This window comes from Heptranchias perlo, unplaced genomic scaffold (assembly GCF_035084215.1).
Source record: "Heptranchias perlo isolate sHepPer1 unplaced genomic scaffold, sHepPer1.hap1 HAP1_SCAFFOLD_283, whole genome shotgun sequence".
NCBI lineage: Eukaryota > Metazoa > Chordata > Chondrichthyes > Hexanchiformes > Hexanchidae > Heptranchias > Heptranchias perlo.
Window position 1 is genome coordinate 37,306 of NW_027139295.1, and position 22,475 is coordinate 59,780.

Genomic DNA, 22,475 nt, shown 5'->3' on the forward strand with positions numbered 1-22,475 from the left:
GTGTGAGTGTGAGTGTATGTGTTTGAGTGTATGTGTTTGAGTGTGTGTGTGAGTGAGTGTGTGTGTCTGAGTGTGTCTGAGTGAGTGTGAGTGTGTGTCTGTGTGTGAATGTGTGTGTCTGTGTGTGTCTGTGTGTGAGTGTGTGTGTCTGTGTGTGAGTGTGTGTGTGTGTGAGTGTGTGTGTGTGTCTGAGTGAGTGTGTGAGTGAGTGTGTGTGTCTGAGTGAGTGTGTGAGTGTGTTTGAGTGAGTGTGAGTGTGTCTGAGTGAGTTTGTGTGTGTGTGAGTGTGTGTGTGTGAGTGAGTGTTAGTGTATCTGAGTGAGTGTGAGTGAGTGTGTGTCTGAGTGTGTGTGTGTCTGTGTGTGTCTGAGTGTGAGTGTATCTGAGTGAGTGTGTGAGTGTGTGTGTGTCTGAGTGTGTGTGTGTGTCTGAGTGTGAGTGTATCTGAGTGAGTGTGTGAGTGTGTGTGTGTCTGAGTGTGTGTGTGTGTCTGTGTGTGTCTGAGTGTGAGTGTATCTGAGTGAGTGTGTGAGTGTGTGTGTGTCTGAGTGAGGGTGTGAGTGAGTGTGTCTGTGTGTGAGTGAGTGTGTCTGTGTGTGAGTGAGTGTGTGTCTGTGTGTGTGAGGGTGTGCGTGTGTCTGAGTGAGTGTGAGTGAGTGCGAGTGTGTGTGTGTGAGGGTGTGTGTGTGTCTGAGTGAGTGTGAGTGAGTGTGAGTGTGTGTGTGTGTGTGTCTGTGTGTGTCTGAGTGAGTGTGAGTGTATCTGAGTGAGTGTGAGTGAGTTTGTGTGTGTCTGAGTGTGTGTGTGTGAGTGTGTGAGTGTGTGTGAGTGTCTGAGTGAGTGTGTGTGTATCTGAGTGAGAGTGTGAGTGAGTGTGTCTGAGTGAGTGTGTGTGTGTCTGAGTGAGTGTGTGAGTGAGTGTGAGTGTGTCTGAGTTTGTGTGTATGTGTGAGTGTGTGTGTGTGTGAGTGAGTGTGAGTGTATCTGAGTGAGTGTGTGAGTGAGTGTGTGTGTGCGTCTGTGTGTGTCTGAGTGTGAGTGTATCTGAGTGAGTGTCTGAGTGAGTGTGTCTGTGTGTGTGTCTGTGTGTGAGTGAGTGTGTGTCTGTGTGTGTGAGTGTGTGTCTGTGTGTGTGAGTGTGTTTGAGTGTGAGGGTGTGTGTGTGTCTGAGTGAGTGTGAGGGTGTGTGTGTGTCTGAGTGAGTGTGAGTGTGAGTGTGTCTGAGTGAGTGTGAGTGTGTGTGTGTCTGAGTGAGTGTGAGTGTGTGTGTGTCTGTGTGTGCCTGTCTGAGTGAGTGTGTGAGTGAGTGTGAGTGTGTGTCTGTGTGAGTTTGTGTGAGTGTGTCTGTGTGTGAATGTGTGTGAGTGTGTGTGTCTGTGTGTATGTCTGTGTGTGAGTGAGTGTGTGTCTGTGTGTGTGAGTGTGTGTGTGTGTCTGAGTGAGTGTGTGAGTGAGTGTGAGTGTGTGTCTGTGTGTGTGAGTGTGTGTCTGAGTGAGTGTGTGAGTGAGTGTGAGTGTGTCTGAGTGAGTGTGTGTGTGTCTGAGTGAGTGTGTGTGCGAGTGTGTGTGTGTGTCTGTGTGAGTCTGAGTGAGTGTGTGTGTGTCTGTGTGAGTGTGTGTGTGAGTGTGAGTGTGTGTGAGTGTGTCTGAGTGAGTGTGAGTGTGTGTGTGTGTCTGAGTGAGTGTGTGTGTATCTGAGTGAGAGTGTGAGTGAGTGTGTCTGAGTGAGTGTGTGTGTGTGAGTGAGTGTGTGTGTCTGAGTGAGTGTGTGTGTCTGAGTGAGTGTGAGTGAGTGTGTCTGAGTGAGTGTGTGTGTGTTTGTGTGTGCCTGTCTGAGTGAGTGTGTGAGTGTGAGTGTGTGAGTGTGAGTGTGTGTGTCTGTGAGTGTGAGTGTGTGAGTGTGTGTGAGTGTGTGTGTGTGAGTGTGTGTGTGTGCCTGTCTGAATGAGTGTGTGAGTGAGTGTGAGTGTGTGTCTGTGTGTGCCTGTCTGAGTGAGTGTGTGAGTGAGTGTGAGTGTGTGTCTGCGTGTGTGTGAGTGTGTGTGTGTGAGTGAGTGTGACTGTGTCTGAGTGAGATTGATTGTGTCTGAGTGAGTGTCTGCGTGTGTGTGAGTGTGAGTGTGTGTGTCTGTGTGAGTGAGTGTGTGAGTGAGTGTGTGTGAGTGTGAGTGTGAGTGAGTGTCTATTCCTGTGTTCTGTACAATGATGATCTGTGAAGTGGTTTCTCTCCCTCTCCCTCCACTCCCTCACCTGGAAACCCTTTCTCAGCACCCTCTTGCTGTCCTCCACCATCTCCTGTACAGCCGTCTCCAGAACGATGCAGGTGATGATATTGGAGGAGGTGGGATCGATGTCAGGGGCAGCCGATGCCAGGTATTGAGCTAATCTTCTCCTCACATTCTCCTCCTCCTTTCCAGTCTCGATCAGCACCTTTCGGACCACCTCGTCTCTCACCTCCACCCCAAACTGGGACTTTACTTCTGATTTGAGTTCCTCCATTCTCTTCCCAACACTCTTTGCCAGTCTCCCGAGTGAATCATTATCCAGACCGAGGTCTGTGCGGTAGGAGGAGAGATTGGTGACCAACAGGGGAATATCACAATTAATGGAGAGTCCTGGGATTGGTCCAGAGGCAGCCGACAGAACAGCAACCTTCCCAATCTCATCCATCATGGCTTCTTTCTTCTTGTCTATAATCGAGGAGGTGATATTGGGGAGAGACAACAAAAAGAGCCTTCTCTTCAGATCAGGAAGATCCCTTCCCACAACCTCCTGCAGTTTCCCAAAGTCAAATGTATCCAGGTACCAACTAGAAATCAGGAAGACCTGTGGAGATTTTATCCCCTCCTTCCTCAAACTCTCAACACAGTCGTTGCGGAGTCGGTCCAGAGTTTCACCCTCATTGTACTTGGATTTCTCACGTCCTTTGACTGATTCCAGCTCCTGGTCTATTTTACTTCGGACAAAATAACATTTCTTCTTCCTCTGGTGAATTTCCTTGGCCAGATACACGTCATTCTGTTTAAAGTGAGTGTTATTGAGGATAATGAAGAAATCGTATTGATCAAACTTTACACGGTCCAAATATACACTGGCCAGAAATTTCCTGTCTCCAGTCCCAGGGAGCTCACAGATTTTGACCGTATCTTTGTTTGGATGATTCCACATTATCGGTTCCAGTGTTGTTTCTGTTTTCCCATCATCTCCATCACCAATACCCAGTAAACCATTGATGAAGGTCGATTTACCAGTGCCTGATTCTCCAATCACTGCAATGTGAAGATTTACACTCCTGGATTTCTCGAAGTACGACTGTATTTCCTGGACGTCAGCTTCCAGCCCACCTCTGTCGGACTGAGAACTTAATTTATCTTCTTCACCAACATCGGCCATCGTCAATCTGTAAGTGGAGACAAAATGCCAGAGTGGCAAAAATTGTCCATCTTGAATTTTTTAATTGTATTTTTGCATTGCTTGAATCAGCAAGCAAATCGATAACTCCCAAGTACAAGGCACCAGTCTGAGCTGGTCTACCATGGGGATAAACTCCCTCGGGACATCTCCCACTCCATCACTGTATCGAGACCCTGTTTACAACAGCGGGACAGGACAAACCCTGAGGAAATGAAACCCTTACGTTTCTGTCAAGTTGTCTGTTTGTGTGACTCACACCATCAAACGTTAATTGGTTAATGAACCCAGAAGACCATGGGGGGATTGGGGGGAGGGGTGAAATTCATTTTACACTTTTCATCACTTCAATGGAAATGATCTCGGGCCAGGTGTAAAACAGACCGTCGATTCACCAGAGCCCCATTTATTGTGTTCGAGCCCCCAAAGTGAATTATACCCCTGTGTATACAATCACACACATCTTACACGATAGTCAGAGAGGGCCAACATCGTCATATGGAACGGCTTTGGGACACTTGGCAGCTTAAAAAGAGAGATCAGAAAGGCCAGGCTGAACAATCGATCGAGAGGAATGTACAGAGAGCAGTGGACAGATAAAGTAACAATCCACGGGTGTCAGAGGGGGGAATTGACATCATGACTGCAGGTATGTTTACATACTATCATTGTGCTATGGGAAAGGTACCGGCAGAACAGACCGACCAGAGGTGGTGGTACAGTGATATACAGTCAGGAGGGAGTGGCCCTGGGAGTCCTCAACATTGACTCCAGACCCCATGAAATCTCATGGCATCAGGTCAAACATGGACAAGGAAACCTCCTGCTGATTACCACCTACCGTCCTCCCTCAGCAGATGAATCAGTCCTCCTCCATGTTGAGCACCACTTGGAGGAAGCACTGAGGGTAGCAAGGACACATAATGTACTCTGGGTGGGGGACTTCAATGTCCATCACCAAGAGTGGCTCGGTAGCACCACTACTGACCGAGCTGGCCGAGTCCTGAAGGACATAGCTGCCAGACTGGGCCTGCGGCAGGTGGTGAGCGAACCAATATGAGGGAAAAACTTACTTGACCTCGTCCTCACCAATCTACCTGTCGCAAATGCATCTGTCCATGACATTATTGGTCGGAGTGACCACCGCACAGTCCTCGTAGAGATGAAGTCCCGTCTTCGCACTGAGGACACCATCCAACGTGTTGTGTGGCACTACCACCGTGCTAAATGGGATAGATTCAGAACAGATCTAGCAGCTCAAAACTGGGCATCCATGAGGCGCTGTGGGCCATCAGCAGCAGCAGAATTGTATTCCAGCACAATCTGTAACCTCATGGCCTGGCATATTCCTCACTCTACCATTACCAACAAGCCAGGGGATCAACCCTGGTTCAATGAGGAGTGCAGAAGAGCATGCCAGGAGCAGCACCAGGCGTACCTAAAAATGAGGTGCCAACCTGGTAAAGCTACAACTCAGGACTACATGCATGCGAAACAGCAGAAGCAACATGCTACAGACAGAGCTAAGCGATTCCACAACCAACGGATCAGATCAAAGCTCTGCAGTCCTGCCACATCCAGTCGTGAATGGTGGTGGACAATTAAACAACTAACGGGAGGAGGAGGCTCTGTAAACATCCCCATCCTCAATGATGGCGGAGTCCAGCACGTGAGTGCAAAAGACAAGGCTGAAGCGTTTACAACCATCTTCAGCCAGAAGTGCCAAGTGGATGATCCATCTCGGCCTCCTCCCGATATCTCCACCATCACAGAAGCCAGTCTTCAGCCAATTCGATTCACTCCACATGATATCAAGAAACGGCTGAGTGCACTGGATACAGCAAAGGATATGGGCCCCGACAACATCCCAGCTGTAGTGCTGAAGACTTGTGCTCCAGAACTAGCTGCGCCCCTCGCCAAGCTGTTCCAGTACAGCTACAACACTGGCATCTACCCGACAATGTGGAAAATTGCCCAGGTATGTCCTGTCCACAAAAAGCAAGACAAATCCAATCCGGCCAATTACCGCCCCATCAGTCTACTCTCAATCATCAGCAAAGTGATGGAAGGTGTCGTCGACAGTGCTATCAAGCGGCACTTACTCACCAATAACCTGCTCACCGATGCTCAGTTTGGGTTCCGCCAGGACCACTCGGCTCCAGACCTCATTACAGTCTTGGTCCAAACATGGACAAAAGAACTGAATTCCAGAGGTGAGGTGAGAGTGACTGCCCTTGACATCAAGGCAGCATTTGACCAAGTGTGGCACCAAGGAGCCCGAGGAAAATTGAAGTCAATGGGAATCAGGGGGAAAACTCTCCAGTGGCTGGAGTCATTCCCAGCACAAAGGAAGATGGTAGTGGCTGTTGGAGGCCAATCATCTCAGCCCCAGGACATTGCTGCAGGAGTTCCTCAGGGCAGTGTCCTCGGCCCAACCATCTTAAGCTGCTTCATCAATGACCTTCCCTCCATCATAAGGTTAGAAATGGGGATGTTCGCTGATGATTGCACAGTGTTCAGTTCCATTCAGAACCCCTCAAATAATGAAGCAGTCCGAGCCCGCATGCAGCAAGACCTGGACAACATCCAGGCTTGGGCTGATAAGTGGCAAGTAACATTCGCGCCAGACAAGTGCCAGGCAATGACCATCTCCAACAAGAGAGAGTCCAACCACCTCCCCTTGACATTCAACGGCATTACCATCGCCGAATCCCCCACCATCAACATCCTGGGGGTCACCATTGACCAGAAACATAACTGGACCAGCCATATAAATACTGTGGCTACAAGAGCAGGTCAGGGCTGGGTATTCTGCGGCGAGTGACTCACCTCTTGACTCCCCAAAGCCTTTCCACCATCTACAAGGCACAAGTCAGGAGTGTGATGGAATACTCTCCACTTGCCTGGTTGAGTGCAGCTCCAACAACACTCAAGAAGCTAGACAGCATCCAGGACAAAGCAGCCCACTTGATTGGCACCCCATCCACCACCCTAAACATTCACTCCCTTCACCACCGGCGCACAGTGGCTGCAGTGTGGACCATCCACAGGATGCACTGCAGCAACTCGCCAAGGCTTCTTCGACAGCACCTCCCAAATCCACGACCTCTACCACCTGGAAGGACAAGAGCAGCAGGCACATGGGAAAAACACCACCTGCACGTTCCCCTCCAAGTCACACACCATCCCGACTTGGAAATATATCGTCGTTCCTTCATCGTCGCTGGGTCAAAATCCTGGAACTCCCTTCCTAACAGCACTGTGGGAGAACCGTCACCACACGGACTGCAGAGGTTCAAGAAGGCGGCTCACCACCACCTTCTCAAGAGCAATTAGGGATGGGCAATAAATGCCGGCCTTGCCAGCGACGCCCACATCCCATGAACAAATAAAAAAAAATCATTGTGTGCGATAGAAATATTTACATACTATCATTGTGTGTTATGGGAATGTTTACATACTATCATTGTGTGTTATGGGAATGTTTACATACTATCATTGTGTGTTATGGGAATGTTTACATATTATCATTGTGTGTTATGGGAATGTTTACATACTATCATTGTGTGTTATGGTAATGTTTACATACTATCATTGTGTGTTGTGGGAATGTTTACATACAATCATTGTGTGTTATGGGAATGATTACATACTATCATTGTGTGTTATGGGAATGTTTACATACTATCATTGTATGTTTTGGGAATGTTTACATGCTATCATTGTGTGTTATGGGAATGTTTACATACTATCATTGTGTGTTATGGGAATGTTTACATACTATCATTGTGTGTTATGGGAATGTTTACATACTATCATTGTGTGTTATGGGAATGTTTACATACTATCATTGTGTGTTATGGCAATGTTTACATACTATCATTGTGTGTTATGGGAATGTTTACATACTATCATTGTGTGTTATGGGAATGTTTACATACGATCATTGTGTGTTATGGGAATGTTTACATGCTATCATTGTGTGTAATGGGAATGATTCCATACTAAACTTACATGCTACAGGCATGCTTACATAATAACCTTGTGTACTTCGGTTGTGTGTACATACTAACCTTGTGTACGATGGATGTGCGTACATATTAACCTTGTGTACGACAGGTGTGCATACATACTATCCTTATGTACTACGGCTTTGTATACATGCGAAACTTCTGTACTACAGGTGTGCGTACATACTAACCTTGTGTACTACGGGTGTGCGTACATACTAACCTTGTGTACTACGGGTGTGCGTACATACTAACCTTGTGTACTATGGGTGTGCGTACATACTAACCTTGTGTACTATGGGTGTGCGTACATACTAACCTTGTGTACTACGGGTGTGCGTACATACTAACCTTGTGTACTACGGGTGTGCGTACATACTAACCTTGTGTACTATGGGTGTGCGTATATACTATCCTTATGTGCTACTGGTGTGTGTACATATTAATCTTTAGTACTACGGGTGTGCGTACATACTAACCTTGTGTACTATGGGTGTGCGTATATACTATCCTTATGTACTCCGGGTGAGCGTATATACTAATCCTGTGTACGATGGGTGTGCGTACATACTATCCTTGTGTACTACAGGTGTGCGTATACACCAACCTTGTGTACTACGGGTGTGCGTACATACTAACCTTGTGTACTATGGGTGTGCGTACATACTAACCTTGTGTACTACGGGTGTGCGTACATATTAATCTTTAGTACTACGGGTGTGCGTACATACTAACCTTGTGTACTATGGGTGTGCGTATATACTATCCTTATGTACTCCGGGTGAGCGTATATACTAATCCTGTGTACGATGGGTGTGCGTACATACTATCCTTGTGTACTACAGGTGTGCGTATACACCAACCTTGTGTACTACGGGTGTGCGTACATACTAACCTTGTGTACTATGGGTGTGCGTACATACTAACCTTGTGTACTACGGGTGTGCGTACATATTAATCTTTAGTACTACGGGTGTGCGTACATACTAACCTTGTGTACTATGGGTGTGCGTATATACTATCCTTATGTACTCCGGGTGAGCGTATATACTAATCCTGTGTACGATGGGTGTGCGTACAGACTAACCTTGTGTACTACGGATGTGCTTACATACTAATCCTGTGTACTACGGGTGTGCTTTATACTATCCTTATGTACTACGGGTGTGCGTCCAAATTAACATTGTGTACTACGGGTGTGCGTACATACTCACCTTGTGTACTACGGGTGTGCGTATATACTATCCTTACGTACTACGGGTGTACACACTAACCTTGTGTACTACGGGTGTGCGTACATACTAACCTTGTGTACTACGGGTGTGCATACATACTAACCTTGTGTACTATGGGTGTCTTTACATACTAACCTTGTGTACTATGGATGTGGATACATGCTAACCTTGTGTACTACGGGTGTGCGTACATACTCACCTTGTGTACTACGGGTGTGCGTACATACTAACCTTGTGTACTACGGGTGTGCGTACAAACTAACCTTGTGTACTACGGGTGTGCGTACTTACTAACCTTGTGTACTACGGATGTGCGTACATACTAACCCTGTGTACTACGGGTGTGCTTTATACTATCCTTATGTACTACGGGTGTGCGTCCAAATTAACATTGTGTACTACGGGTGTGCGTACATACTAATCTTGTGTACTATGGGTGTGCATACATACTAACCTTGTGTACTATGGGTGTCTTTACATGCTAACCTTGTGCACTATGGCTGTGCCTACATACTAACCTTGTGTACAACGGGTGTGCCTACATACTAACCTTGTGTACTACGGGTGTGCGTACATACTAACCTTGTGTACTACGGGTGTGCGTACAAACTAACCTTGTGTACTACGGGTGTGCGTACAGACTAACCTTGTGTACTACGGATGTGCGTACATACTAACCCTGTGTACTACGGGTGTGCTTTATACTATCCTTATGTACTACGGGTGTGCGTCCAAATTAACATTGTGTACTACGGGTGTGCGTACATACTAACCTTGTGTACTACGGGTGTGCGTATATACTATCCTTACGTACTACGGGTGTACACACTAACCTTGTGTACTACGGGTGTGCGTACATACTAATCTTGTGTACTATGGGTGTGCATACATACTAACCTTGTGTACTATGGGTGTCTTTACATACTAACCTTGTGTACTATGGATGTGGATACATGCTAACCTTGTGCACTATGGCTGTGCTTACATACTAACCTTGTGTACAACGGGTGTGCCTACATACTAACCTTGTGTACTACGGGTGTGCGTACATACTAACCTTGTGTACTACGGGTGTGCGTACAAACTAACCTTGTGTACTACGGGTGTGCGTACATACTAACCTTGTGTACAACGGGTGTGCGTACATACTAACCTTGTGTACTACAGGTGTGCGTACATACTATCCTTATGTACTACGGGTGTGCGTACATACTAACCTTGTGTACTACGGGTGTGCGTACATACTAACCTTGTGTACTACGGGTGTACGTACATACTAACCTTGTGTACTACGAGTGTGCGTAAATACTAACCTTGTGTACTATGGGTGTGCGTACATACTAACCTTGTGTACTACGAGTGTGTGTACATACTAACCTTGTGTCCCATGGGTGTGCGTACATACTAACCTTGTGTACTACGGGTGTGCGTACATACTAACCTTGTGTACTACGGGTGTGCGTACATACTAACCTTGTGTACTATGGGTGTGCGTACATACTAACCTTGTGTACTACGAGTGTGCATACATACTAACCTTGTGTACTACGAGTGTGCATACATACTAACCTTGTGTACTACGGGTGTGCGTACATACTAACCTTGTGTACTACGGGTGTACGTACATACTAACCTTGTGTACTACGAGTGTGCGTAAATACTAACCTTGTGTACTATGGGTGTGCGTACATACTAACCTTGTGTACTACGAGTGTGTGTACATACTAACCTTGTGTCCCATGGGTGTGCGTACATACTAACCTTGTGTACTACGGGTGTGCGTACATACTAACCTTGTGTACTACGGGTGTGCGTACATACTAACCTTGTGTACTATGGGTGTGCGTACATACTAACCTTGTGTACTACGAGTGTGCATACATACTAACCTTGTGTACTACGAGTGTGCATACATACTAACCTTGTGTACTACGAGTGTGCATACATACTAACCTTGTGTACTACGAGTGTGCATACATACTAACCTTGTGTACTATGGGTGTGCATACATACTAACCTTGTGTACTATGGGTGTGCGTACATACTAACCTTGTGTACTATGGGTGTGCATACATACTAACCTTGTGTACTATGGGTGTGTACATACTAACTCTACACTAGCCGTACGTATTAAATGGTATAATGATAGATCACACCAGTGAACTGCAGGAACTACAAACAGTCTTGGCGGCATTACCGTAAATCCCGATGAGTTATTTACTGGAGATTATCATAAGGGACTAATCTCATAAGTCCTGCACAGGTTGGGTTTGTATTGATTTCATGAATAAAGGTTATTGATCAGACAACTTAATAACTTCTACAGTCTACTCCTCGTCAATCAAACCTGCTTAATTCAAATGACCTGAACTCATCCTTTTTAACACCAAGTTCCCACTCTCCTGTGCTCTTCACTTTGTTTAACACAAATGATTGGATAATAATGTTTTTTGATCAGGAGTAGACTTTATTACTCTTCTCAGGTTCCCCTCCCTTCACTTTAGAAAGACTGAAGAGTCAGTGATTTTCGAATCTGTCCTGAACCCTATCCTCTCCACTCCCCACACTTTGACTGTTCCTTTTGCTCACTGAATTTAATGCCCCAGATACAGGTTCTCCAGATCACTGTCCATGTTCAGCACGGCCCCCCTCAGACTTGTACACTGCTGGTTGACCAATACAGCGTCAGCATTCAGTCTGTTGGGTTATTTACTGCACTGTGATATCTGGACACAGTCAGTGTTCATTCTACTCTCCCACATCCTTTCCCCACTAACTTTATACAATTCCTGAAGTCTGTCCCCACTTTGTCTTCCACTGTACGACCTCAGGATGTCCCAATGGGTTTACAGCCAATGAGGCACTTGCTTTCTGAAGTGTAGTCACTGTTGGGATGTGGAAAACACGGAGACCAATTTGTGTACAGCAAGATCCCACAAACAGCAATCTGATCATGACCAGGTCATCTGTTTCAGGGATGTTAGTTCAGGGAAATATCAGTTAATTATTAATAAATCCAATAGGGAATTCAGGAGAAACTTCTTTACCCAGAGAGTGGTGAGAATGTGGAACTCGCTCCCACAAGGAGCAGTTGAGGTGAATAGTGTAGATGGATTTAAGGGGAAGCTGGATAAACACATGAGGGAGAGAGGAATAGAAGGAGATGGTGATTGGGTGAGATGGAGTAGGGAGGGAGGAGGAGCATAAACACCGGGATAGAGCAGTTGGGCCGAATGGCCTGTTTCTATGCTGCAAATTCTATGTAATACACTGTCCCATCAAACACTCCCAGGGCAGGTACAGCACGGGTTAGATTCAGAGTAAAGCTCCCTCTACACTGTCCCATCAAACACTCCCAGGGCAGGTACAGGGTCAGATACAGAGTAAAGCTCCCTCTACACTGTCCCATCAAACACTCCCAGGGCAGGTACAGCACAGTTTAGATACAGAGTAAAGCTCCCTCTGCACTGCTTATCAAACACTCCCAGGGCAAGTACAGCACGGGTTAGATACATAAGTACTTAAGAGCATGAGAAATAGACAGGAGCAGCCCATCCGGCCCCTCGAGCCTGCTCCATCATTCAATCAGATCATGGCTGATCTTCGACCTCAACTCCACTTTCCCGCCCGATCCCCATATCCCTTGATTCCCCGAGAGTCCAAAAATCGATCAATCTCAGCCTTGAATATAGTTAATGACTGAGCATCACAGCCCTCTGGGGCAGAGCATTCCAAAGATTCAACACCCTCTGAGTGAAGAAATTCCTCCTCATCTCAGTCCTAAATGTCCGACCCCTTATCCTGAGACTATGGAAAGAGTTTGTTGGTAGGTGGGTGTTGGGGGGTTTAGTCCGTGGAGGAGTGGATGAGGCTCGTGGTGTAGTTGGTTGGAGACACCACTTGACAGTTGACCTCACTCACCTTGACCACTCATGTCAAAGCATTGACTTCATCCTCTACTGCCTCCCACTGCCTTTTGGGTGTTTGTCTGGAGGGCCTCTTGCTCTGCCCCCCACCCCACCCCCTGCGGATATAGGATGTCCCTCCTTCTGTCCACCTCTTGCACCAAAGCCTCTGGTGCATCAGCAGAGAACCTTGGTGCACGGACTCTCAGATCGGCAGATTGGTGAGGTCTGGTGTGCAGATTGGCGGATGTGGGATTTAGTGGTGCGCAACCTTTATTCAATGTTTTAACATAAGTATGTAAACATAGGGATGGGACCTCCATCTGTGCTTTACGTGTGTGATGTCTGATCTCCGTTCAGACTCCGTGCAGACAGCAGGCTGTTATATTCAGCAAATAACAGGTACCAGCTACCTTTAAGAGATTTCTAACAGACAGCCTGCCTTTAAGAGATTGAGCTCCCCCTGCTGTTGGAAAGTGTGAATTGCATGGAATCCTCGTTCCTCGCTGATTTCCAACCCAGTTTGCAGGTGAGTCCTCAGGCCTGATGAAAATCTCGTCCTGCCTGCGCAGGGACCATTGGGCGCGGGGTAATAGCGAATCGTGCTACCCCCGCCCAAAAACAGGCCCCATCCAATTTCCCCCCCATGTCCCCTAGTTCTAGTCTCTCCGACCAGCGGAAACAATCTCTCAGCATCTACCCTGTCAGGGCCCCTCAGAATCTTATATGTTTCAATGCGATCACCTTTCATTCTTCAAAACTCCAGAGTATAGGCCCATTCTACTCATTCTCTCAGGAATCAATCTAGCGAACCTTCATTGCACCCCCTCTAAGGCAAGTATATCCTTCCTTAGGTAAGGAAACCAAAATTACACATCGTACTCCAGGTGAGGTCTCACCAGAGCCCTGTATAATTGCAGTAAGACTTCCTCACTCTTATTTTCCAACCCCCTTGCAATAAAGATCAACATACCATTTCCCTTCCTAATTGCTTGCTGTACCTCGATGTTAACTTTCTGTGTTTCGTGTACCCTCTGAATACCAATATTTAATAATTTCTCACCATTTAAAAAATATTCTGGTTTTCTATTCTTCCTACCAAAGTGAATAACCTCACATTTCCCCACATTTCGCTCCATCTGACACCTTCTCACCCACTCACTCAACCTGTCTATATCCCTTTGCAGACTCTTTGTGTCCTCCTCACAGCTCACTTTCCCACCTAACTTTGTATCATCAGCAAACTTGGATACATGACACTCGGTCCCTTCATCTAAGTCATTAATATAGATTGTAAATAGCTGAGGCCCGAGCACTGATCCCTGCGACACCCCACTAGTTACAGCCTGCCAACCTGAGAATGACCCGTTTATCCCTACTCTCTGTTTTCTGTCCGTTAACCAATCCTCTATCCATGCTAATATATTAGCCCCCAATCCCATGAGCCCTGATCTTGTGTAATAACTTCTTGTGTGGCACCTTATCAAATGCCTTTTGAAAATCCAAATATACCACACCACTGGTTCCCCTTTATCTACCCTGCTCATTACATCCTCAAAAAACTCTAATAAATTTGTCAAACACGATTTCCCTTTCATAAAACCATGTTGACTCTGCCTAATCATATTATGATTTTCTAAATGCCCAGTTACAACTTCCTTAATAATGGATTCCAACATTTTCCCGACGACTGATGTCAGGCTAACTGGCCTATAGTTCCCGGTTTTCTCTCTCCCTCCTTTCTTGAATGGCGGGGTTACATTTGCCACCTTCCAATCCACGGGGACTGTTCCAGAATCTAGGGAATTCTGGAAGATCACAACCAATGCATCCACTATCTCTGCAGCCACCTCTTTTAAATCCCGAGGATGCAGGCCATCAGGTCCAGGGGATTTGCGGTTTTTAGTCCCATTAGTTTCTCCAGTACTTTTTCTCTACTGATAGGAATTACTTTAAGTTCCTCACTCTCATTAGACCCTTGATTCCCCACTATTTCCGGGATGATTTTTGTGTCTTCTGCTGTGAGGACAGATACAATATATTTGTTTGACTTCTCTGCCATTTCCTTATTCCCCATTATAATTTCTTCTGTCTCAGCCTCTAAGGGACCAATGTTTACTTTCACTGATCTCTTCCTTTTAACAGACTTGTCGAAGCTCTAACCATCTGTTTTGATATTTCTTGCTAGTTTACTCTCATATTCAATTTTCTCCCTCTATCAATTTCTTGGATATCCTTTGCTGATTCCTGAAACTCTCCCAATCCTCAGGCTTACTGCTCTTTTTGGCAGCATTATAAGCCTCTTCTTTTAAACTAATACTATCCTTAACTTCTCTAGTTAGCCACGGTGGGATCACTTTTCCTGTGGAGTTTTTATTCCTCAAGGGACTGCATATTTGTTGGGAATTATGAATTATTTCTTTAAATGTTCACCATTGTTAATCTACCATCATATCTTTTCATCTAATTTCCCAATCTACCTCAGCCAACTCGCCCCTCATACCTACATAATTGGCCTTCTTTAAATTAAAGACCTTAATTTCGGACTTAACTACATCACTCTCAAACTCAATGTGAAATGCTATCATATTATGATCACTCTTCCCCAGAGGATCCTTTATTATAAGATTACTAGATCTGTCTTAGATCTGTCTCATTACACAATACTAGATCTAAAATAACCTGGTTCCCTAGTTGGTTCCTCAACATATTGTTCGAGAAAACTGTCTCGAATGCATTTCATGAACTCATCCTCCAAACTACTTTTGCCAATTTGGTTTGCCCAGTCTATATGAAGATTAAAGTCCCCCATGATTATTGCTTTACCCTTGATACATGCTCCTCTAATTTCCTGATTGATACTCTGCCCAACACTATAACGACTGTTAGGGGGCCTATAAACTACTCCCACCAGTGTTTTCTGTCCCTCGTTATTTCTTATCTCCATCCACACTGATTCTACATCCTGATCTTCGGAGCCAAGATCCTTTCTCACTACTGTCCTTATCTCATCCTTTGTTATCAGGGTTATCGCCACCCCCCACACACCCTCCTTTTCCATTTTGCCTATCTTTTCTAAAAGCCAAGTACACTGGAATATTTAGTTCCCAACCTTGGGCTCGATTTTCCAGTGAAGTAGAGGCTGCGTTGGGAGCGAGGGGCTCCGAAAATCGGGAAATCCTGAGCGGGTTCAGAACCCGGCTCCAACCCGCAGATTTCCAGGTTCCCCATTGATGTGTCTGGGTGTAGGTGTGCCTCCCGAACGCGGAGGTCCCACCGGCAATTAAAGCTGGCAGGATGATAGTTAAGACACTTATTTAGATATTTAAAGTACTTAAAGTACATTAATTTTCTCCACGTTAAGGCAGGGGTCCGATTTTGAAACATCCTCAGCCTGTTTCCCGCGCTGTGGGAAACACTCCATGTTCTGCCAGACGTGTTTCAGCCAGCAGCCAGTGGGACATTCAAATGCTTGTTTGACAGATGGGGAGAAAAGGTGAGTTCTTGCTGCAGGGCACTCAGTTCTTTCACACAAACTTTTGGCTGCGAGATCTTTGTGTTTTCACTGAAATGCCTTACTTTCCACTCACAATTCTGCTGTTCACACATATTTAACAACTTTTCAGACCCCCTCAAACTCACACCATCAGGATGGGGGGGCCCCATGGCTGCATTTACCACGAGATCCGAGGATGAGCAACATCACCAGCCTCACCAGGCACGGCGTGCACCTCCGCCACCTGCAGCTCCACAATACAGTGCTGAGCCATTGGCACCTTCACAAGAACACAGAGGGCAACAACACAGAGGAGTGCTGCTTGAGGAGGCCCCATCCACATCTACCACCCATATGGAGGAGGAGGAACCCATGGGCAGAGCGGCGGCTCACCTGGCTGCTGGTGAGGCCAGGGAGTCACTGATATGTGAACAGTTCTCCTAACATCAGAAACATGTGAAAAGTCCAGTCGTCACACCACCTGGAAAGAGCAGCGCCCAAACCAGGCCGCCCACCCCTCCCTGCACAAAACAGTCACCTACAAACACACCCACTGTCAAGTGACTCAATGAGTGGCATCAAGTGTCGCTGATCATGGTGAACCTCCTGAAAGGGCCCGATCACAAAAGTCCGTCAAGAATGGGCAAGACGTGGCAGCAGTGGTGACAATCATAAAATGTAATGTCACTTTAATAAAAACTAAATGTAAATGAAAAACATGACAGTCTGTCAAACACCCTTGTACATCCCCTTTGTTCTCACAAAACCTTCGCCTTTCTCTTCCGACTACTTCTATGTGGTTCATCCCCTGTGGCTGCAGCAGAGGTAGTGGCAGGTTGCTCTTGTTCATGCCCTGACCGATGAGATGCTTTGGGGCTACACTCTCTGGGTTTTGGTGCCCGTGAGGGTCCCTCCAAAGACTGCTCCACTTGCACCTGTGCAGGGGCAGACTCGGCCACCTGGAGGGGAGGCAGCATTGCGGGTACTGGTTGAGAGGGGGGGCAACGGGTGAGACGTGGGGGCACTTTGAGTGGCGTCCCCACTTCCATGTCCCCTTTCGCCATCATTCCTCTCCTGGGCCAGGCCCACATCACTCCTACCACCCTGCTGGACGACAGTTTGGAGGACATGTATGATGCCTTGGGAGCCCAGTTGTAAAGTTTCTGCCTGCCTGTTTAAGGCGGCAGAATGTTGCTCACCCTGAGTCCGAACAGCCGTTGTCAGGGCCTGAATGGACTAATTTGTGAGCCGAGCTTGAAGCTCAATGGAGGCTAGCCTTCCCTCTATCGCAGACATTCCTGCACTTACCTGTGACAATATCTCAGAGAGTTGCTCACGTACCTGTGACACTATCTCAGAGATTCCTTCCCGTACCTGTGCCACCATTCCACTCATGCAGGAGTTGGACTCCTCCATCCTCTGCGCTATTGTGGAGAGTGTGCATGGCACCTGTTCCAGTACCTCGCAAATGTGCTGCTGCCCCTCGATCGTTCTCCTTTGAAAGGATGACCCCCAGTGATCCGCATCTGTGTCCTTTTTTGAGCAGAGCCTGGAGAAGAGTGTTCCCACCGACACGGACTCTCCACAGCTGCCCCTGCCACCAGTGTCTGCTCGTGCTCACGTGTGTGTGGTAACTCACCATGTGTCAACCCAACTAACTAAGGACTAGGACCCACTGAGGTGTGAGTATCTGCGCTGGTGGATGGCTCGCTCAGATGTGACGGTGCCCCCTCAGAGGCCGGCAGGTCCTCTGAGGAATCGTCCTCCGCCATCACAGCAGTCGCTGAAGGCCCTGTAAGAGAACGGAAGGCAATATTAAGCCTGATCACAGATGTGTCATGTTGCGATGAGCATACTGAGGTGCTGAAGATGGCAAGGCATGTTAACATCAATTCATATTGTGTGTGCTGAATGTTAAATTTGTGTCACCAGACGTTTGTTGGGTGCCAGTCTCGGTGTCCCCGACAGACAGGCATTTGAGGGTTCAGCTGAGCTCCAGCGCCTCCTGCTCCGTGTCTGTGAGCACAACAATCTGCTGTGGCCCCCCTCCAGTTCTTGCCCTCTCCCGTGCATTCTGGGTTCTCTTCTCCAAGAAGGGGAGAAAGTAGAGAGGCGTGAGTGAGTGATGGTGAAGTGGCCAACCGATGAATGCATTGCTTTGGGTGAGGCTGACCGTAAAAGAGATACATGAGAGGGTGAGTATCAGACAGAGCCATGACATTGGATGAGGGTTGGGGTGAGTGGTAGTGGTGGGATGAATAACGGGGAGGTGAGGGAGTGCAGGTAAATTGAGGATGAGCTTTGAGTGGGTGTGAGGAGTGATGTGATAGATTGATGTTGGCAGTGCAGAAGGAGTTGTGAGGAGGGGGCAGTGATGTGGGGAGGGGGCGGTGATGTGGAAGACGGAGTATAGGAGAATGAGTAAGTGTACTCACTTTGACTGACCTGGTTAGGTCATTGAAACGCTCCCTGCACTGGATCCAGGTGCGGGAGACGTTGCTGCTGCTGGTGACCTCTGCCACCTCGAGCCAGGCCTTCTTGGTGGCTGAGACAGGCCACTCCCACCCGTCCTCTGGGTAGAACACATCCCTCCTCCTCCTCGCCCCATCCAGTAGGACCTGGAGTGAGGCATCGGTAAACTTGGGAGCAGCCTTTCCCCTGGGCTGCTCCATTGTGCTGTGTGGGTCTTTGCTCCAGCAAAAGCCATTGGAGGACTGCCCCTTTAAATAGAGCTCCTCCAGCTGACAGCCTGTGATGGGGGTGTGCAGTCCGCCCGCTGAGCAGCTTTCTGACGGCAAACCCGGAAGCGACGTTAAGTGGCATCAATTGAATCGCAATCGAGTGGGGAACGGACATTTTTTATTGGTGAGGTTACCCACGTGGCCATTCACCGCCCCCTCCCACTCCGCTGCCATCCGGTCTCCACTCTAATATCGGGGCCAGCTCTCAGTACTGGCGACTAGAACAAACCCATTTATTTCTATTAGTGCCATTAATTCATCCATCTTGTTTGGAATTCTTTGTACATTCAGAGACCACACCTCGAACATGAACTTTTTCCTATTTTTCCCTGATTTGACCTTATTCACCAATGTCCAATGACCTTCAATAAACACTCTGTCCCTTCCTGACACACCCTGCTTGTTTTTACCCACAGCCCAAACTTGTCCCTTTTCAGTATGGCAAAATTAAAATGACCCTGAACTGAACCTTCCCCTACAGAGAAAAGCTCCCTCGACACTGTCCCATCAAACACTCCCAGGGCAGGTACAGGGTTAGATACAGAGTAAAGCTCCCTCCACACTGTCCCATCAAACACTCCCAGGGCAGGTACAGGGTTAGATACAGAGTAAAGCTCCCTCTACACTGTCCCATCAAACACTCCCAGGGCAGGTACAGGGTTAGATACACTGTCCCATCAAACACTCCCAGGGCAGGTACAGGGTTAGATACAGAGTAAAGCTCCCTCGACACTGTCCCATCAAACACTCCCAGGGCAGGTACAGGGTTAGATACAGAGTAAAGCTCCCTCCACACTGTCCCGTCAAACACTCCCAGGGCAGGTACAGGGTTAGATACAGAGTAAAGCTCCCTCTACACTGTCCCATCAAACACTCCCAGGGCAGGTACAGGGTTAGATACAGAGTAAAGCTCCCTCCACACTGTCCCGTCAAACACTCCCAGGGCAGGTACAGGGTTAGATACAGAGTAAAGCTCCCTCTACACTGTCCCATCAAACACTCCCAGGGCAGGTACAGGGTTAGATACAGAGTAAAGCTCCCTCCACACTGTCCCGTCAAACACTCCCAGGGCAGGTACAGGGTTAGATACAGAGTAAAGCTCCCTCTACACTGTCCCATCAAACACTCCCAGGGCAGGTACAGGGTAGGTACAGGGTTAGATAGAGTAAAGCTCCCTCTGCACTGTCCCAACAAATACTCACAAGATACATACAGCGCTCACTGCAATCTCAGTCCAAATACTTGTCTTTATACGTCGACAGGCCAATGATCAGGGCAAGTCTGAAACCCCTTTATCCACCCCTATAGGGACCAGTGCCCCTTTACCCACCCCTATAGGGACCAGTGCCCCCTTTACCCACCCCTATAGGGACCAGTGCCCCTTTACCCACTCCTATAGGGACCAGTGCCCCCTTTACCCACCCCTATAGGGACCAGTGCCCCTTTACCCACCCCTATAGGGACCAGTGCCCCCTTTACCCACCCCTATAGGGACCAGTGCCCCCTTTACCCACCCCTATAGGGACCAGTGCCCCCTTTACCCACCCCTATAGGGACCAGTGCCCCCTTTACCCACCCCTATAGGGACCAGTGCCCCCTTTACACACCCCTATAGGGACCAGTGCCCCTTTACCCACCCCTATAGGGACCAGTGCCCCCTTTACCCACCCCTATAGGGACCAGTGCCCCCTTTACCCACCCCTATAGGGACCAGTGCCCCCTTTACCCACCCCTATAGGGACCAGTGCCCCCTTTACCCACACCTATAGGGACCAGTGCCCCCTTTACCCACCCCTATAGGGACAGTGCCCCCTTTACCCACCCCTATAGGGACCAGTGCCCCTTTACCCACCCCTATAGGGACCAGTACCCCCTTTACCCACCCCTATAGGGACCAGTGCCCCCTTTACCCACCCCTATAGGGACCAGTGCCCCCTTTACCCACCCCTATAGGGACAGTGCCCCCTTTACCCACCCCTATAGGGACCAGTGCCCCCTTTACCCACCCCTATAGGGACCAGTGCCCCCTTTACCCACCCCTATAGGGACCAGTGCCCATTTACCCACCCCTATAGGGACCAGTGCCTACTTTACCCACCCCTATAGGGACCAGTGCCCCTTTACCCACCCCTATAGTGACCAGTACCCCCTTTACCCACCCCTATAGGGACCAGTGCCCATTTACCCACCCCTATAGGGACCAGTGCCCCTTTACCCACCCCTATAGGGACCAGTGCCCCTTTACCCACCCCTATAGTGCCCCCTATAGGGACCAGTGCCCCCTTTACCCACCCCTATAGGGACCAGTGCCCCTTTACCCACCCCTATAGGGACCAGTGCCCGTTTACCCTCTCCTATAGGGACCAGTGCCCCCTTTACCCACCCCTATAGGGACCAGTGCCCCCTTTACCCACCCCTATAGGGACCAGTGCACCCTTTACCCACCCCTATAGGGACCAGTACCCCCTTTACCCACCCCTATAGGGACAGTGCCCCCTTTACCCACCCCTATAGGGACCAGTGCCCCTTTACCCACCCCTATAGGGACCAGTGCCCCCTTTACCCACCCCTATAGGGACCAGTGCCCCCTTTACCCACCCCTATAGGGACCAGTGCCTCCTTTACCCACCCCTATAGGGACAGTGCCCCCTTTACCCACCCCTATAGGGATCAGTGCCTCCTTTACCCACCCCTATAGGGACCAGTGCCCCCTTTACCCACCCCTATAGGGACCAGTGCCTCCTTTACCCACCCCTATAGGGACAGTGCCCCCTTTACCCACCCCTATAGGGACCAGTGCCCCTTTACCCACCCCTATAGGGACCAGTGACCCTTTACCCACCCCTATAGGGACCAATGCCCCTTTACCCACCCCTATAGGGACCAGTGCCCCTTTACCCACCCCTATAGGGACCAGTGCCCCCTTTACCCACCCCTATAGGGACCAGTACCCCCTTTACCCACCCCTATAGGGACCAGTGCCCCCTTTACCCACCCCTATAGGGACCAGTGCCCCCTTTACCCACCCCTATAGGGACCAGTACCCCTTTACCCATCCCTATAGGGACCAGTGCACCCTTTACCCACCCCTATAGGGACCAGTGCCCCCTTTACCCACCCCTATAGGGACCAGTGCCCCTTTACCCACCCCTATAGGGACCAGTGCCCCCTTTATCCACCCCTATAGGGACCAGTGCCCCCTTTACCCACCCCTATAGGGACCAGTGCCCCCTTTACCCACCCCTATATGGACCAGTGCCCCTTTACCCACCCCTATAGGGACCAGTGCCCCCTTTACCCACCCCTATAGGGACCAGTGCCCCTTTACCCACCCCTGTAGGGACCAGTGCCCCTTTACCCACCCCTATAGGGACCAGTGCCCCCTTTACCCACCCCTATAGGGACCAGTGCCCCTTTACCCACCCCTATAGGGACCAGTGCCCCTTTACCCACCCCTATAGGGACCAGTGCCCCTTTACCAACCCCTAGAGGGTCCTCTGCCCCTTTACCCTCCCCGAGAGGGACCAGTGCCCCCTTTACCCTCCCCGAGAGGGACCAGTGCCCCCTTTACCCACCCCGAGAGGGACCAGTGCCCCCTTTACCCACCCCGAGAGTGTCCTCTGCCCCTTTACCCACCCCGAGAGGGAACAATACCCGTTTACTCACCCTTGCGCTCC

The 22,475-nt window shown here is 48.7% G+C and overlaps 1 protein-coding gene across 1 annotated transcript in view; it reads right to left on the reverse strand.

The window, feature by feature from the left end:
• Positions 1 to 2,250: 2,250 nt before the first annotated feature.
• LOC137310877 (interferon-gamma-inducible GTPase 10-like) overlaps positions 2,251 to 22,475 on the reverse strand; it is a gene marked incomplete at its 3' end in the record, with an annotated part of 59,070 nt that continues 38,845 nt past the window's right edge. The window contains exon 2 of the mRNA XM_067978424.1: positions 2,251 to 3,400. Coding sequence (XP_067834525.1) covers positions 2,251 to 3,400 — 1,150 coding nt within the window. The remainder of the gene's footprint in view (positions 3,401 to 22,475) is intronic.